The sequence below is a fragment of the Hyperolius riggenbachi genome, chromosome 9 (genome assembly GCF_040937935.1).
Source record: "Hyperolius riggenbachi isolate aHypRig1 chromosome 9, aHypRig1.pri, whole genome shotgun sequence".
Lineage (NCBI taxonomy): Eukaryota > Metazoa > Chordata > Amphibia > Anura > Hyperoliidae > Hyperolius > Hyperolius riggenbachi.
The window spans coordinates 183,294,214-183,313,601 of record NC_090654.1 but is presented as its reverse complement, the minus strand read 5'-3'; the positions used below and the strand labels follow the sequence as shown (position 1 = coordinate 183,313,601).

The 19,388-nt window shown below is 39.5% G+C and overlaps 1 protein-coding gene across 5 annotated transcripts in view; it reads right to left on the bottom strand.

The window, feature by feature from the left end:
- Positions 1-14,472: 14,472 nt before the first annotated feature.
- Positions 14,473-19,388, bottom strand: part of PTPRG (protein tyrosine phosphatase receptor type G) — an 831,563-nt gene continuing 826,647 nt past the window's right edge. For all 5 annotated transcript variants that reach the window (XM_068253765.1, XM_068253761.1, XM_068253762.1 and 2 more), the window contains one exon: positions 14,473-17,561. In XM_068253765.1, coding sequence (XP_068109866.1) covers positions 17,415-17,561 — 147 coding nt within the window. In that variant the 3' untranslated portion in view covers positions 14,473-17,414. The remainder of the gene's footprint in view (positions 17,562-19,388) is intronic.

The window sequence follows — 19,388 nt, the reverse complement described above, 5'->3', positions numbered from 1 at the left end:
TCACTGATGAAATCCCCCTCACATCCTGTCAACAGTGGCCACAACTCATGAATTTTACAGGTTTATTTTTGATGTTAGTGAAAACTCTAAGAAACTGATTACATCAAAAACCATACTTTTATTTTTTTTGTATCGCAATACAATTTACATATTAAATAACACTATAATATGCTTGATATTGGTTTAGAGTGAACAAAAAAGCAAAAAAATAATTCAAGTTACAAAAGTATATAAAATAAAATAACAGATGGAGAAATAACACCACATTTTTGACATGGCTTAATGAGACAAACTTAGTTGGTGACCAACAGTCTATCCCTATTGCACCCACAAGTAACAGAATTAATATTCATATTAATCCAGCTTTCACAATCACTGGCCCTCAGTAAAACAACAAAAAAATAGAATTCTTTCAGATGCTAAACTTTTTCTGATGTTAAATACTTAATACACTGAAAGTCTGTTTACACATTTGCACCACAAAAAAAAAAAAAAAAAAAGAAAAGAGAAAATATTGAATAACCTAGAAAAAAATTAGCTTTATATGAAAATATAAAATCCTATGATTTATATACCATAGATACAAAGTTTGAAGGAGAAGCTTATCAAAGCAAGAAAATGTATTTACAATTCTAATGATTTTTTTTTTTCCTTTTTGTAGGTATGAAGGTAAAGTATGAATAGGTAAAGGCATAGTGTTCTAGTTTAAGAAACAATGGCTGCGTACTATATTCAAACAAAGGAGTCACGACCCCAAATGTTGGGGAGGGTGTGACATTTTATAAAATTTGGTATCTCCTCCTTTGAAGACAGTTTATATTTTTTTTTTTAAACATTGTTTTTTGTTTTACTTTTTTTTCCATTTCTGTTTTCTCTATTTTTTTTTTCTTTTTATTAATTACACTTGATAGAAAATGTACCCCTTTGCAAATATGTAAAAGCACAAGAAAGTGAATTTGAGGTAAAAACAACAGGCGATGGGGTCATTGTAGATGGTACAGTTAACAGCATCTGATAAACTGAGAAATGAATGAACCATTCAAATAAACATTAAAGTTTTTAAATGACAAACAACTAGATTTTTAAAAAAATCTTATAGTCTTGGTATTTGTATACATGAATAGAAAAAAATTACCATCTACTAAAATGTTTATTTATAGAATATACCATTGCGAGAATGTGTTTTTTTATTTTTATTTCGAGAATAGGCGGGTATAAAAACTTTCCTGTTTTGTTTGATGAATGCACCCCTCTATTTCTAGTGAAGCCCAAGAAAACTCTATGGAACTAAAATGTTCCATATTTGAAGCAATCGCAATGTAGTTAGAAAATTTGACAGTTGTAGACTAGAGACAGTAAGTCTTGGTTTTCCATAGTAGATGATCAGCAAATTTGGAACGAACGGTTAATATCTCCATTACAAATTAATTAGGAAATTAAAACCAGACAGGTTGCATGTGATTCTATACCTTCATTTCAATACATCCTAGCAGGAAATGTATGTCAATTAAACTGCATTAAAACAAATCTTATACAAAATTTAAATTGCTTTACATCATTTTTCTAAATACATAATCTCTTTGGTAAACTGGGCATTTAAAATAGTGTTGTTTTTTTTTAATTTAAATTCCTAGAACTGTTATGTGAACTAAGAGTAATAACTTTGAGGGTATTGTACTAAAAGAAAAGCACGGACTCCGGCACTCCACAAGATTTCTTCTTTTATGGAAGCCACAAAGAGACAGGTACAGAAGAAAGCCCTTACTGTCTGCAGCTGTTTCACGTGAGTTTCAGGCCTCTTCAGGACACGTGGGGCTAACTTTGAGGGTATGTTAGCTTAGTCTACAGAAAGTGATGGCCAGAATGTATTGGCAGATTAGGATTAGGTGAGTGGATTTTAAAAATGTTTTTTTTTTTTTTTTCGTTTTGTTACAGTAAACGTAATTTCAATAGGAGTCCTGCTTCAAAGCCATATTTTTTTCCTGAGTTAACCAGAGCTTTTCTCTACTATAGAACCGATACACAAATCAGTTATTTTGCAGTCAAGTCTTCTCAGAATTGATCTTACATTTGAGCGGTTAAAGGTATATTGTACAGAATTAAACTTGTCTTTTTCAGACACTCTGGATGTGTGTTCTAACTTGTAATGTAGATGGTTGGTAACATACCGTAGGTCCAGAAATTCTGGCAGAGTTATGGCATTGTGTTCCTCTACTTGCTGAAGTCGTCACAATGCAATGTAAAATGAATTAAGAACTGTAGAATGCACCCTAAGAAAGTATGGAGTTGATTCACTAAGAACAATAGCGCAAGTAACCTCCTGTTATGCTATTTAATTCTGCGTGCCTTAATGCATGCTACACACGCTATTGGCAGCATAGCGCATTGCGAGCGCTAGTAGCTTATGCTGCCTACATCTTCATAACGGGCACTGCTTGTCCCGCCCTGAGCTCCTTCAGGTCCAGGAGCTTCAAAGGACGAGATCCCTTGCATTTTGATTGGCCCAATAGGCTGCCTGTCCTCATGCGCAAATTTAATAAAGCACGTTATGCTGCCAATAGCATGCCTAGCATGCATTAAGACGTGCAGGTAAATTAGCATGAGTAACAGGAGGTTACGCTGGCTTTAGTTCTTAGTGCATCAACCCCTATAACACCAGAAGAGACACACACCTTGCTGCAAGATATCATCAGGATTTATGTGTAGCAGATGGTGGGTTAACGTTGCCTAACATCACTGAATAATCAGTTTTTGGTGGACTTGCTCAAGCTGCTTGCAAGTTTGGCAATCTTTAATTAAAATGGAAACCTGTCTTGTATGCAAATTTAGGGCACATTGTATGCAGTTTGAACAGGGGTGGTCAAATTCACTTCCTGCTAAATTTGGTCCATTTCTAAGCTGTAAATAATTTGCATTAAATTCAGACCCGGGACATCCCTCCCACTCCAGCCATCACACACTGATTACTATTAGACTAAGAGGCACCTCAGGGCCCCCAACACCTTAATCTCTAGTTATCTGGCTTGCAGACACTGCCATGTATCCCCTTTTCTTATTTCTCTCTGCTTCAAACACACTAGGGGAATGATAGCTGAGTGAGTTGTGCGCCCCCTCCTACACTGCGCCCTGAGGCTGGAGCCTCTCTAAGGCCTCGTTTCCATCTATGCGCTTCTGTCCGCTTTTCAGCAACATGTATCAATCTGTAAGGCCTCGTTCACATCAGGGCCGTTTCTGTGCGCTTTCCACAGCGCACTGCCCTGTGCGTTCAGCAAGGTATTGATTTTTCCATGTAACTAAATGTAGCTGGTTCACATCTATGCGCTGCGCTGAGCAGCGTTACAGAAACGTAGTGTTGCAGGCATTTCTGTGCGTTGAGCTGGAAAGCGCACAGCAATGCAAGTGAATGGGTCCGCTTTGTTAGCGCATAGAAGCGCGTACAAGCGCATAGAAGCGCATGCGTTTTTTACCCCTAATTGGTGAAAAAAATACATTTACATACAAAAACAAAGTTTTATTGACAACTGCTGCTGCTACAGTAAGCAAAACGTGCTTTAAAGAAGCGCAGCGCAACGCACAGAAACGCGGACTAAAGCGCGCACAAGCGCATGCGTTTTTTACCATGCGCTTTAACACGTTTTTCAGCGCAGCAGATGTGAACGAGGCCTAACATTGATGTGCTGATAAAAAGCGGACAGAAGCGGACAGATGGAAACAAGGCCTTACCTCTGCCTGGCCCTGATTAAATTTGATCACAAAGTTTGTATGCACTTTAAACTTGGCCACACAAGAATCTTGTGCGTGTACGGTGATCTCCAAACATCAGTGAGAGAGCTGGCAAGCTGAATCATCTTGACTGAAGGCAGCCTGGCCATATTGGTCTCTCCCTTGCTCTGCCCCCTCCGTCATGCTCCTAACGTCATACCTAAGCTGCCCTCCATAGTGACAGGCGACTGGGACAAGACTATGCAAGCTAGTGACACATTCTGAGTTGTGTCCCAATCCCTTCTGGACGATGGTAATCTGATGTGTGTATGCATCTTTACTCCTTAAACAGCTAGTCACTTTATGGCCAGTGAAAGATGAAATAGTAGCAGTAGCACCATGGACTTATCAGTAAATCACCTAAATCTGTCCCTCAGGATAAACTGGCTGCCAGAGAAAACCACAGGTGGACACAAACATAATTTTAGATAGCAAACATGATGCAGCAAGCAGTTCACGTTGACTTTAAGCTAAATGGATGTTTGACTAGATGGTGTGATCCAGGGACTAATTGGAATTTTAGCTAGATTTACAGGACAACCAAGGTGACATGTGACATGATGAGATAAACATGTGTATGTACAGTGCCAATCACACAAATGACTATGCTCTGTTCCTTTTTTTGTTTGTATGCCTGAAAGAGTTAAATATCAGGTATGCAAGTGACAGTTTCTGTCCAGGTCGGAATTGGGTCGGACTATAGTGTAACCCTCACTGTAGTGTAGTGTAACTACAGCCATAAATTAAAATGCTTTACTGTCAGTAAATAGCTTTTCAGAGCAGGAAAGCGATAAAAAGGGTCACTAGTTCAAAGGTTTGAGCTCTGGCATACTTCAATGAAGGTGTCACTGAGCAGAGACAATGAAACAGTAAAAACTTAAAAACTAGATTTAAATAGAGGATAAATCTATGGGATATCTAAACAAAAGTCATTTTTAGGAGACAGAGGATAGATACAGTTGTTTAGTTTATGTCAGTTACTTTCACCTCGGATGTCCTTTAAGTGCGCTTGGTTTCTAAATATCGAATAGTAGTCAGTTTGACCACTTTCAGTTATTGGTACGTTAATGTAAACAAGAAAAATTACCTTAAAATGAATTTTAAAAGAAAACCTACAGCCTTTTTAAATGATTATAATTGTACATTATGTAAAATATCTTGTGCTAGTGACTGTAGAATTTTGTCACAGGCGATGGGTGCAGCTGCCATTTGATTCCAGAGATGTTCTAAACATTCTTTACAAACTTTATTATATATTTTTTTCGGCACAGCATTATAAAACTCCTATGACCTATACGAAAGTGTAATTGTTTTTTCTCCCTATTGAGATTTTTTACGTGTATTAACTTTACATTAATTCATTGGTTAACTTTGCTTTTTTTACATAACTATGAACATGTAAATGTTTTAGGTTAGTGATGGAATTCACTGTAAGAGCTAAGAAGAAATATTTGCGTACAATTCTAACATGATTACAGAAAGCAGTAGGTAATATGTAGGGGTCAGGAACAGAAAATATGTTATTTTTCTATTTTATAACCACTTTTCAACAATGTATTGTACTGTGTATAACTGATTCTCCCATAAGAGGATATAACTAAGCCTTGTACACAAGCTTGATGGTTCTCAGACAAGGTGGCCATTCAGGGCTGCCTCTGCCGAGCATCTACCGTGTGGATGGTGGCCCCCGATGCATTGGCAAGGAATCCAGACTGCCAGGTCATGTTATCCGAGTGACGGCTGAAGCCATTGTTCTCTCCTTACCCCTCTGTTGTGCATCGCACCATCAGCCCCTCCTCAGCCAAAAAAAAAGTAACTGTGCTAGCGTATGCATCTTAACAATAAACAAGCTGCATGTAAAATTATTTAAAGCGAATCTCCAGCTTAATTACAAAATGTAGCAGGCTACCTGTAATAGAAAGTTATAGTTACCTAAGCAGTCTTGTCCCACGAAGCTGTCCCGAGAACCCCGCATCTCTCGGCTTCCGGCACTTGGCCCCACCTCCCCTCTCTACCCAGAGAACAATGCCCTGTTATTTGCAGGTTGCCTGCTACCTTTGTAATTTAAGCTGGAGCTCGGCTTTATGGTCTACTTCACCCCATGTTACACTTTTTGGCAGTACCATGGTTGAGTAGATTTTGTCTTATGAATGTGTCATGGTTGGAACTAAGTGATTACTCCAGCTTCATTTTACCTTTTTCTACTCTGACTTCACTTGCAACACACTGAAAATCACCTACTACAGATGACGTGACACATAACCGGTTGATCAGTGGTATGAAGGTTATATCACGTATGCAGTTTAGCTCTAGACAGTGAGAAAACTTCACCTGAAATGTTGTTCACACTGTCTGTATTACCATTATGCCATTTTTACTTATGCCTTAAGGAAATAAAAAAAAAAAGAACCATAAGCATTAAAATTACAGGAAAACTACATTTTTCTTTGCTTGGCACATGGAGGCTAGCCCTAGCTAGTTTTTGGTCTGATGGAAATATTATATACAATTCATATCCACATCATATCCATATGATGTACATTATGATATTTTATTATAATTTTGACTAAAGTGCTACAGCCAATCATTATTTTAGGAAGCCAAGAATGACTGCCATCAGTGCATAATTTTGAAATTACTTTTTTGTTTCTGATTTTCCTTTGAATAAAAAGGAAATTAACAATCTATAGAAGCTGAATCAATACAACATGTTTGAAATGGCTCATGGGTAGTTTGATCACATGATAGCACAATCTTGTGCCATTTGTCTAGTTTAAACCAAGGAGAAACTAATTTGCACGCTGTGCTGTGCAATTGCACCAATGTTGAACTGTGATGATGGAGTGCAACCTGCTGACATTCACCGTAAAATATTATGACTCAACAAAACATTTCTGAATGCCTAGGAGGGTTAATAAATTGATCAACCAATCCCAGCAGATTACATTGTTGCACATAAGATAAGGGTACGCACGTGCCATGATAACCAAATATCTTGCACCTGATGGGGTGGGTTTCCAAAGAGCTTAACGCTCTACACAAACAAGTTCCTGAAATCTTATGCAGAAGATCCAAGTGTTTTTGACAAGACGGTTATGGGCAACATAACACAAGTCTATCACTGTAAAAAGGAAAGCTAAAGACAAAGCATGCATGGGAAACCCCTATTTTCTCCAGTAAAGGTAAAAAAAACTCCACCAAGTATGTTGACCTTTCGTCTGGGACCTATGTAGACCTATTCTGGTGTATCTTCAGGAACATGGACAAACAGTGACCAGTACAACATACTGGCATACATGGCACTTTGGTGCACAGGGCTTTTTGGTGCAGAGTGAGCTGAATGAGAGCTCACCCTGCTGCAGCACAACTCTTTGGTGGGTGGGGTGTTAAATACTATTCCTCCTACTAAATACTACTTCCTAAATACTAGTTGTCAGAGGGAGGAGTAATTTGGGTCAGGAATTACCAGTGCACTGATTATAGCATTACTGCTGTAGCCGTGCCATGCTTTAGTGCTATGCAGCAGGTGCCAAAAAGCCCCGTTTCGAACATGCTAAGCCAAGAGAGAAATTTAAGACTTTAGCCTACTGTGACAAAAAAATAGCACCATGCAATGATCACATATCCAATGATGTAGTTAAAGAAGAGGCGCAGACCTGGAATCAGGGGCCGCTGTAAAGCCTCTTCTGTGAAGGAATGAGGGAGCTAGTGGAATAATTCAAGACCTGCATCAACCTACAGGGGAACCATATGGATAAATGAAAGAACAGCTCCTTTACGTCCTCACAGTAACTGGCATATGATAGGATATGTTGCCTTTATATTTTGATTCTCCCTTGTAGCAGCTGAAAGCTTACAACTCAGTGTAAAATAAATCTGTCTTTTAATTCTTTCACGCCATTTTGCTCTTACCTTACCCCGCTCCCACAAGCACTATGAAGGCTACATTTTATGAATTGAAATAAATAAATAAAAAAGGATAAGGACATGAAAAGGGGCACAAGCATCCTCTGGCTATTTTTTCTTCTTCGAAAAATTAATCAATGCTATTTTGAAAAGATAACCAAGAAAAATATTTTATTATATATAATTTGAAATCTACAGTGTAAAAATGTCTTCTAAAAAGTTTAGTTGAATACATTTATAATAAACGGAGTCCTGGAATATTTTCACTTCTGATGTATTGAGAACTTTTGATAATAATAGCAACTTTCTCTAACTTAATTATTTAAATTTCTATATCCAAAATATCCAGACAAGTTCATCTTTACTCTGTGAAAACAATTTTCTCAGCTGTTATTAAGCATGTTTGTTAGAAAATTGTAGACTTTGAGAATTGTACACTATTCGTTCCTAGTTATGAGCACAAAATTCTGCTAATGTGAATTTAATACACTCAGGGGCTTGAAGTTGGAACAAGCAAAAGACTGTATAATCAAAGTTGATGGTTAAATGGATCAAGCTGTTAGAAGCTTTGATTCGCTTATCCCAACTTCTACCTTCTGGATGGAGTCAGCATAATATGATAATTTCTAGATTAACCATTCATTACAAACAATGACCAACCAGAGAAGTATTGCACTTCTAGGAAAGTAACTGTTCTTCAGAGTACAAAATGGAGGCCTCTCCTGTGTGTGTAGCCCACAGCTATAGTGAAAAAGAACAAAAACACAGACAATATTTTCCAAATAGTAAGGTATATAAAATTAGGTACTACCATTACACCTTAACATGGTATCTCAATAAGCAATAGCAACTTCCATTTGAAATACAGTCATCATACATACAGACATTGTATCCTTTCACAAATTACAGGCACATTTTAAACAGTCTTTCCTCATTCAAAGTTTGAAGGGGAAACCCCCTGCTGTAACTGATGAATATGTGGATATATTGGTTTTGGGCCACTTGTTAAGACTCATAGATAACCTTCATAGCAATTATTGCCACATCCAAGCAATCCTTTAACATGCTTTTTAGGGTTTAAATCATCGGCTTTAGCTGCCCATAGACTTAGGAGGTCAGTATGAAGATGCAACCACCAAAGAGTTGTTCTGTAGCTTAACGGTGGCGTCAGCACACATTTTTGTAGTTGCTAATCGTGCGTGTTTTTTGTACTGAACAGACAACTCTCATTTGTCTCATTGAGGGAACAAGTGAAGAAAATGTAATTCACATAGTTGGCTGTCCCATTATACTGGCTGTCAAAGCTTGAAAAAGTGAATCCAACCTGGTTCCTGAACCAACCATAACTGGTCAAACCCTGTGGCAATAATGCCATGCCCAAAAATCTTAAGTCCAGTGAAAGCTGGTGTTGATTTTTTTTACATCGATGTGTTAAAATACATTCCTTAAAAATATATTTATTAAGAGCTTCATTGTCAAGCTATTCATGCCATAAAACTTCCACATAATGAAATTTAAGCAGAGATCATAGCAGCAAAATGGAAATATCCTTGTAATGTTAAGTGGACAAAGTTGAGAACACAAATTCAAGACTCCCAAGGAACTGATAAATGAATTTGCAGTGAAGAAATTACATATTTTCACTTCATACTGACCATGCAAGCCAGTTTGTTCAACACAGACAAAGTATCAGTATGCAAAGTATTTATCAGTTAGTGACAAAACCATAAATGGGAAGACAAAGAAAGATGCCTGGGGTGGTGCTACATGTGCATCTTATATATGGATGTCCATACATCTTAGCTGTTTTGTTATGTTTCTGTTATGTTGGCTTCCATGTGACTTTTCTTTCTTGTGTTGCCATGAGCTAAACTTGCTAAGTCTTTAATGTTTTTTTTTATATTTTCTTAGCTTAGGTCACAGAGTAATGTATCCTAGTTCCTCATATACAACACAACTCTGTTGTGTTCACTGTTGTATGGTTTTAAGGTGATATCAGCTTCCTAATGTGTCTGTCACAGACTAGTTTACATAACAAAAACACAGGTTTCCTTCATTCCTGCAACAGAATGAAAATGATCTGAACATAAGGATTACTGGTACCGGATGTAGCTGACATCTACTCCCTGTTTGGAGACTCTCTCTGTTATCTTCGCCAGGTGTGGATATCAATTCCCTGTCTCTGTGCGCTCCTGCTGCTCCACTGGCACTACACTCAGCTGTCTAATGACAGCTGAGCTCTGTGCACTGGTTAGAAGCCAGTGATCACTGTAGGCTGATCACAGCATTAAACTTTTCCAGGTAGTTTGGAAAAGGTTAAGGCGAGTTCACAAAGAATGTGAGGTACAGAATTTTGTAATGATATTAACTCGGTCTTTCCCAACCCCCAACTGCTCAAAATTCAAAAATAATACTTTCAACCAGCTGTTACTTTATCCCCACTAACTGGTTGGAAATAAAAAGATTAAAACCACTAGTAAAAAGGTCCGCCTGTTAAAAAACGGGTGCTAGGCCACAGCTGCGACTGCGACCCCCTCCCCACAACACACGCACGGCCGCGAGCCTCGCAAACGTACATGCCCGCGACCCACCCCCCACTGCTGTACAAAGTCTACATGCGTGACAGGTACAACTGACACAAGAGGATGCAGGGACAGGGATTTTATTCTATAAGATTTGACTGCTAGAAAGGAATTGCTGACATGGAGCGAATTAATGTGTTCGATATGAATTTAACGGACAACTGTACCGAGAGGGATATAGAGGCGCCAAGATTTATTTCCTTTTAAACAAAACTAGTTGCTGGGCTGTCCTGTTGATCCTTTGCCTCTAATACTTTTAGCCATAGACCCTGAACAAGAGTGCAGCAGATCAGGTGTTTTTGACATTATTGTGAAATCTGACAAGATTAGCTGCATGCTTGTTTCTGGTATTATTCAGACACTGCTTCAGCCAAATAGATCATCACAACTGTCAGGCAACTGGTATTGTTTAAAAGGAAATAAATATGGCACCTCCATATCCCTCTCGTTACAGTTATCTTTGAAAGCAAGGTGGTGCAGAACTAGATTTAAAGGAAGCTGAAAGTCATAAAAAACAGTTTAATTTACCTGGGGCCCCCCTGCAGCTGCCCTGTGTCCGCGCCATTACAGAATCATCTTCTTATCTCCTGCAGTGGCTCAGTATAGTTTTCAGCGACTCAGCCAGTCGATGGCCACGGCGCCTGCGCGGCCCTAGCTACACGTCCTCAATCACGTTTCCATCACCGGGAGCGTCCTGTGCATATGCAGTATGAGATGTTCTCATACTGTGCATGCGCAGGATGCTCCTGCAGCGGGAGTGTGATCAAGTGGCCATCCACTTGGCTGAGTCACTGTAAATGAAACTGAGCCACTGCGGAGGACCGGAGGATTGTTCTGTGACAACGCAGGCACAGACCGGCTGCAGGGGGCCGGTAGAAGCCACAGGCAAGTTAAACAGGTTTTTTTTAATGACTTAAGGTTCCCTTTAACCTCCTTACAATCACGTCACACCAATAAGCATGAACATGGCTCCCCCAGGACCACATAACGCCAATTGGGGTTAAAGGGGAACTTCAGCCTAAACAAACATACTGTCATCAAGTTACATTAGTTATGTTAATTAGAATAGATAGGTAATATAATTTCTTACCCACCCTGTTTTAAAAGAACAGGCAAATGTTTGTTATTCATGGGGGCTGCCATCTTTGTCATGGGTGCAGCCATCTTTTTGGTTGAAAGGAGGTGACAAGGAGCAGGAGACACAGTTCCAACTATCCTGTGTCCTGATTACCCCTCCCAGCTGCACACGTTAGGCTTCAAATGTCAAATTCAAAATGTCAAAAAAAAAAAAAATTGCACCAAAACAGCAGAATGAGAACAACAAAATGCTTTGCACAGCATCAGGGGAAAAATGCCCGGGCAGTTTTCTTCTGTGCAGCTAAAAATGAGGCTTGTATAAGAGAAACAAAGTTCTGATGCTGTGAAACTGTTAAATAAACACAAAGCCTTTTCAGTGCTGCTGAGTCGATTTTTAGTCCGGAGGTTCACTTTAAGTCCTGCGGGCGTGGTGTGGAGGTGATCGCGCACCAATGCTCCGTCATCAGTCTACCAGTGGCAATCGCCGCTAGCAGACTGTTAAAAACCGTTGTCTGTACGGTGCTGCGATCTATGGCAGCGCTGTACTGGGGACAGCCGTGTCACTTTGCTGTCCCCTGTGGAGGATCACAGAGCGATTGGCTCTCATAGGCTGATGCCTAGGATATGAGAGCTGATCGTTGGGATTGGCTGGCGGGGGGAGGGAGGGTCTTAATAAAAATATTTTTAGTACAGCCCTGTAGCAAGGCCTTAAAGCTGCAGTGCCCTGAATTGTAAAAAAAATAGCCTGGTCACTAGAGGCTGTGAGCCCACGGTCTTCAAGTAGTAAATCTAATGCCTCATATTTGTTGTGATATGACTCCATTCTATGTTTATGGACTTCCTGCTTTCAAAAGCACCAGCTAAGGGCTCACACAATACTCCATGCACAGTGGAGATAGATATCTATTGTCAGAGTGAAAATTCAGTTGAGGGGTGTTCAGACCATTGTGAATGACCCAGATCTGACTACAGATACTGTGAATCTCCTTTAGGTCCCATCCACAGTGAAGGGTTATCTGTATGCTTGTTAAGCAGTTCAGCCTCCCAGCTTCCAGGAAAAAACACCTTTCTGGTGCAGCTTCATGCAGCCAAAAGACAGCTTTTGTGTGTGCGTGTGTCATCATTTGGCATGCAGTAGCGTTACCTTGCAGTAAAAAATAGCAACATGTCATGTCTAAGCAATGCTGTGGCTGTGCTCACATATGACTTCATAGGGGGCTGCCTTCTCCATATCCACTAGCAAGTGCCAAGCCAGTTCACCACCTTCTGCCACTCGTGTAAAAAAGGGACTTATTGCAGCACCGAGTAACATACAATTTGTGATTCAGGCATCAAGAATGCATACTGAGTTGATGCATTTTTGATGGCAAAGTAAAGGCCTTGGGAACAAAGAAGGAGAGGGCAGGAATATAATAATCTATGCATGAGTGCTGTAGTTTCCTTTAAGCAAAAATGTAAAGGAGAGATGTAAAGGAGAGATGACGTATCCATATGCAGAGGCTCGTACATACTGAAAGCTCACCTTACTTACCTCGCAGCTTGAGTCACACACAGTGACCTCAGCCATTTTATCTCTTTTGTATCTAATTTAGAGTTGGGAAAAGTCATGAAACAGTGCACATAAAGCTCTCAATAGTTTTTAATCGGACTGGCTTTTAAATTCTACCTTAGTTTGCCTTATCCCATAGTATTTATGGATATTGCACGTTTTGTAAACAGAGTGGAAAGTAGAAACTTGGAGTAGCAAATCTGAGGCTTAAGTTGTTAAACTCACGGAGCACCACCAGCGCAGCTCCCAGTAAGATGAACTGGATATGTCTCAAAGGTCTGAAGTGTGGTCACAAATTTGCAGAAAAAGAATTAGAACCCAATTCAGGACCTTGGCCGATAGATGAATCCACTTGTAGAAGAGTTAGTGAGGAACCACTCAAATGCATTGAAAGTAGATTTTTAAACCTCAATGTTAATTGTCTTTAACCACTGACTGAAGACTAAATGATTGTGTTTAGAAACCTCTTTATTTTAAATAATGACTATCATGCTCTGACTGTCCCAGCCATGCACCTCATCCTTCATTAGCTTCCATTTGGGGAAGAGTGTGAAGAGGCATAATCAGAACTTCTAATTATAGTTCTGAGCAGGACAATGCATCAGCGATCAGCGAGATCCACTGCCCTGAATGGGGGACTGGGGAAGCAGTGGTCAGTTGATAACTAGCTAAAGACTAACAATACAGTATTTAGAAGATTTATTTTTGTAAAAACAATCCCTGCTACTGTTGACGTGTGTGTGTGTGTGTCGGCTTATCGGCGTGACATGGTTGTAAGAGAGGCACATCAGTTAATCACATGCCCCTTTTATATATAGGTGATAAAAGATGTGGGGTCTACTTTGCTCCATATATTTCTTATTTCACTTTACAATGCATTGCAGTGTTGCTGATGTGGGAATGGGCCATTGTATCACCTAGTTAGCAACTGAGTTAGCAACTGAAGAACCCTCAGAATTAAGTAGGACTGAGCTGCTCTTAGTGTGCATCCTTAGAAGACAAAACACATTGTAAGAGTTGTGTACATTTAAAGTAGTTTAAAAAGTGACTGGTCCTAATTATTTCATGAGCCCTGCGGTCAACACTAAGTGCCCTTTTACACTAAGGCCTCTTGCACACTGCACGCGATTCCGTTTCAGATTCCGCTTTTTAATCAGTTTTTACATCCGATTCAGATTCTGATTTGCAGTTTGCTCCCTGCACACTGCAAATCTGAATCTGAATCGGATGTAAAAACTGATTAAAAAGCGGAATCTGAAACGGAATCGCGTGCAGTGTGCAAGAGGCCTTAATGTGTTTTTTTCTCCGTACCAGTGCATTGTGCAAAAGCTTCAGTTAAGTGTGAAAGAGGCCATAGGGAAACATGGACACTGGACTGCACATCATTCCTCCTTTCAGTTACAACTGACAGCAACTGATATAGTGTAAAAGAACCCTTAAGTAGCTCATGTATCCAAGAACTCAGAGAGAAGTGTGCGGTACATTTGATCAGCTGATTTGTAAGACGGGTTCACCTAGTCTAATGCTTCCCCCATGTGTTCTGGTGCACGTGAGCAATGCTAGGCAACACTCATGTTTAGAAAAACCAAAGCAGAATCTGAATAAAAATAAGTTTTATCATATTGTGTAGTAAATTAAACAGAACTGTGGCTGCGAATGAGAAAACCAAAGCAAGTGTGCATTTGGGTTCACAGAAGTAAAATACAAATCACAATATAAAATGAAAATGGTGTAATACCTAAATAGCAATTCATAACAAAATGGTGGCATGTGAACAGAACCAAAGTAACAAAACAAAACTATACATCACATGATGAGGTGAGATAACATGGAATGCCTTGTAATAAGTGTCCCAGAGCAGAGTGTTTAACAATATATTAATAATAATGTGCTAGTGTTGCGATTAAATAAAGGCATGTGTAAAGGGAAAAAAAAAGTGGTCACCCAGCTTCTAAGAATGGCAGTTAGAAAACTGATACTTAACACCAATGTGTTTAAAGTGTACCTGCTAAAAATTAAAGTAGCCATTTTGTAGGCTGATGCAGCCTTCTGCCAGTGAGTTAACTAGGAATGTGCCCAGTAGGGAACGGAAAAAAAATGTTAGTAGACCTGTTTTTGTTCCTTTGGGGTTGCTGCACACTATTTTCATCATACTTAATACCAGTGCAATGGCACTATTATCCACAAGTCAAGGAAAATGCCCAACCCTCCTATTGGCCCAGCCCAAATCGAATATAGTGGCAGGGAGTGTTAGAACCTTTCTCAGTTGTTGTTTTTTTACTTCTATGGCCCCATTCACAACATAAACGTGAAAATAAATCTCCACCACTGCAGACAAACGTGAAAAGAAATTTCCCCCACTGCAGACATAAAAGGGGAAGATAAATCTTCCCACTGCAGACATAAGGGGGGAAGAGAAATCTCCCCCACTGCAGACATAAAAGGGGAAGAGAAATCTTCCCACTGCAGACATAAGGGGGGAAGAGAAATCTCCCCACTGAAGACATAAGGGGGGAAGAGAAATCTCCCCACTGAAGACATAAAAGGGGAAGAGAAATCTTCCCACTGCAGACATAAGGGGGGGAAGAGAAATCTCCCCCACTGCAGACATAAAAGGGGAAGAGAAATCTTCCCACTGCAGACATAAGGGGGGAAGAAAAATCTCCCCCACTGCAGACATAAACGTGAAGAGAAATTGCCCCCACTGCAGACATAAAGGTGAAGAGAAATCTCCCTCAATGCAGACATAAACATGAAGAGAAATCTCCCCACTGCAGACATAAAGGTGAAGAGAAATCTCCCCACTGCAGACATAAAGGTGAAGAGAAATCTCCCCCACTGCAGACATAAAGGTGAAGAGAAATCTCCCCCACTGCAGACATACACATGAAGAGAAATCTCCCCCGATGCAGACATAAACATAAAATAAAAACTGGATGAACCTGCCCTCCAGCTGTCTGGTGAAAAACCAAAAACAGATTACCATTTTTTTCTTTTCCACAATTAAAATTCTAAACACTTTTACAATGCAAAATTTCTAAAACTGGGAAGAGGTTTTGTTTCCTGGTGATTTAAAAATGACCAGATTACTGTATTATATTCAATTAAAGAAGAAAAGCTCCGATAACTTGAATGGAGTATCTGATCACCTCTCATGAGCATTATATCTCACCATGACTATTATTTTAGAAGTAACAAATGGCCCATGTACTTTCATTATGGCTGCTTACCATTACTTTCTAAAGTGGCTATCTAGGGCATGCATTGCAGAGGGGGTGTTTGATACAAACACTACTTCTTTCTATTGTTCCCTACAGCATTCACCTCAATGAAAGTGACGAATACCATAGGCTCTTAGCCACTTTATGAATATGGCAGTCATTACTAAAACGGTCACATAAGGAGAAAGTGGCAAATATGGCCATAAGACTTACAAGAGACAATGTTTTCAGCTGACAGACACTTGTAAATATGGAGAAAAGAAAAAAAAAAAGTACTATAATTTGAAAGAAAAAACAGCACTTCCAATCAATAGGCAGTTCATCCCTTTATAAATAGGCCTGTAGGCACTGGTTCATCAAATTGCGTTATTATTACCATGCATACATAGTGCGCGGTAATATTACAAAAAGCATGGTAATTTTCCTGTAGTGCACGATCAGCTTGTAGCGCGACTGCGGTACTCCAGTTGCATGGCTGCTACTACGGTAACGTGCACATTACCGTAGTAGCAGCCGCGCTACAAGTGTATAGTACGATAGTTATGCGCGTACGCTATGGGAATAGTATCGTGCACTTCGTATAATTACCCCGCTCTGTCTATGCACGGTAATATTAACGCAATTTGATGACTCAACCACAGAGTGTTCATTGCTGCCTGTGTACCCATTAGATGTATGTGCCCTCACTTCCTGTCCAAATAAAATGGCAGGAAATTAGAAGGTTTCTCCCCAATAGACATGCACACAGCAATACAAATCTATTTCCTGTTTTAACCCATTCTGGCACTATCGAATACTTAAAAGGTTAGGCAGGTGTTTCTGATACTGAAATTACTGGCTAATCTCAGGACTCTAGTCACTCAGTATGCTGAATACTCCTTCAGCACACAAAATGGCAACTTTGTTGTGTGTAGACAACAGGCTCTCTTAAAGAAGGTTTTAATTAAAAATTTAAGAATTTGAATTAAAAAAAGAGCATTGGTTGGATCTAGGGAATGTTCTCATTGGGATCTTGCCATGTCCTGCAGCGGTAATAGGCAGTAACACTGATCATATAGTGCAAAACTAGATACAATTGAGTTTCACCGAGTGAAATGAACAGAGGTGCAAATGCTCAGTAGGATACCATTAAGACATAAAATGGCAAAAAATAAATATCAAAATTTTATCAGTGTAAAAAAGTAATTGGGTTATTGTATAACCTATATAGTCTGGCAAATAAAAGGCCTCGAAAAAAGTCCACTGTGTCTCGAAGGTCAGAAGTTTTATAAATGTAGTGCCTTTTTGTTTAGATTTGTCCTCGATGGGAGCTGCTCTCTAAACAAGAGACTCCATGCTCTGTGAGGGATCCGACTCATCGCTTATCAAAACAACTCCATTTATGTCTAATGCCATGGGACCACTGCCATTCTCCTTTGTACTGACCAAACTTAGCATCGCCTTGTAGAGGAACTGGTACTGCTCCTGCGAGAAAAAAAATAAAAATAATGCATTAGTATGGTTAAAAACGAATGCCTTAACATTCCCACGCTCTCTTTTTTTACGTACTTGCAGAGCATGCTGAAAAGCATGGATCTCTGGGTGCCCGATTATGCAAATTGGAATTTCAGTTCCAAAACTCAGAGCCCACAGGCATCGAACTCCAGTCCTTCAGGGCCATATCCATGCCAGTGTTTAGAATGTACTGAGAAATGGAGAAATGGGTTCTACTTCATGAACCACACCTCTCCTGATTCAGTCCCATCCGTTAATCTGAGGTGTGCCAAAAATGTGTGAGGACCTCTGCCCTCGAGAACTGGAGCTCGACATCCCTGCGAGTCTAGCCCAAAGGAGTGACTACATATTATGGGGTCACATAGCAAAATTCAGACGGGGCCTTCAGCCCAATTGTCACAATAGTTTTTTTTATCATTAATAAATCCTTTATTTACAATACTAGAACATTAAGAACTTGATTGGGTACTGTGAAGCAACCGGAGATAATTATTTCCTCTGACTGTGATAAATGAGGCTGCTTTTCATGTAATGTTAAGCCCTGCTTTGCAGTTCCTCTGGAGATCTCCTCCTCCCCCTTCCATTGTCTCTATGAATTCAGAGAGGCTGATATATTTAGGCTTATTTATTAAGACAGCCCAAAGAACAATAGAGAAGTCAATTAAATGTTACTTTCCAGGTGTGCAGAGAACAGCACTAAATTAACAAGGGCCATAGAGGACCTCGGTCACAAGGACAGCAGAAGTAACATTTATTAACTCTTAAAAAATGGAGATTCAGGGCTATATTATCATCTCAATACATGTCTAAACACTCTACACAGAACACTTAGTGACAGTTTCTTCACTTTGAAGTGACCATAAAACACATAGCAGAAAGAGTTCTGTATGCAGTAAAATGTGGAATAGTCTTGTAGTACAACTAGCTCTAATGGATTTCCCAAAAGAATAAAATATAAAGGGTAACCTTTGTTTACAAAGGTAAATAGATGAATGCTCCAACAGTAATCAGTTAAAGAGGGACCATAGAGACATATAGTAGAATGTAGTTAATTACCATATTTTTCGGACTATAATGCGCTCCTGACCATGAGATGCACCCAGGTGTAGAGGACAAAAACCAGGGGGGAAAATATATATATACTAAACCTTGTGCATCCATGGTGAAGGGGCATCTTGTGGATTATGTCCCCTTTGTACCTCATGCCCCGCTAGCATTGTGGAAAATGCAGCGTTTTTGCCGCTAATGGAAGTCTATGGGCCACAGGAAAAAACGCATATCAAAAACGCATATGCATTTTTTGTTGCATGCGTTTTCAAAAACGCTGGTTTTGTTGCATAATCTTCAAAAACGCATCAAAAACGAACATAATGAAAGTCAATGGAAATGCGATTATATGTATTTTACATGCGTTTTTCTATGCGTTTTTGGTAAAAAAAAAATCGTTTTCTGATGTATTTTCACTTCCTGTTGTCTTCCTAGTGATTTGCATAAAACGCAAAAGAAAAACGTGTGAAAACGCATACAAAATGCATATGCATTTTATATATACGTTATTGTATGCGTACAGCGCTCCCACTATGCGGCACAGACCTGATATAATGTATAAACTGTAGCAGGTAGGCGTTCCCTCCTGATACCATGTATAATAAAATGTCCTAAATTTCAATGTCCTCCTTCGATGGACTATAGTACACAGATTTCTTCTATACAGTCCAAAAAATGACCTATCAGCGGTGTCACCACTTCACTCTACTTCCATCAACATGAGCATGGTTGGTGTACAATATTATACTC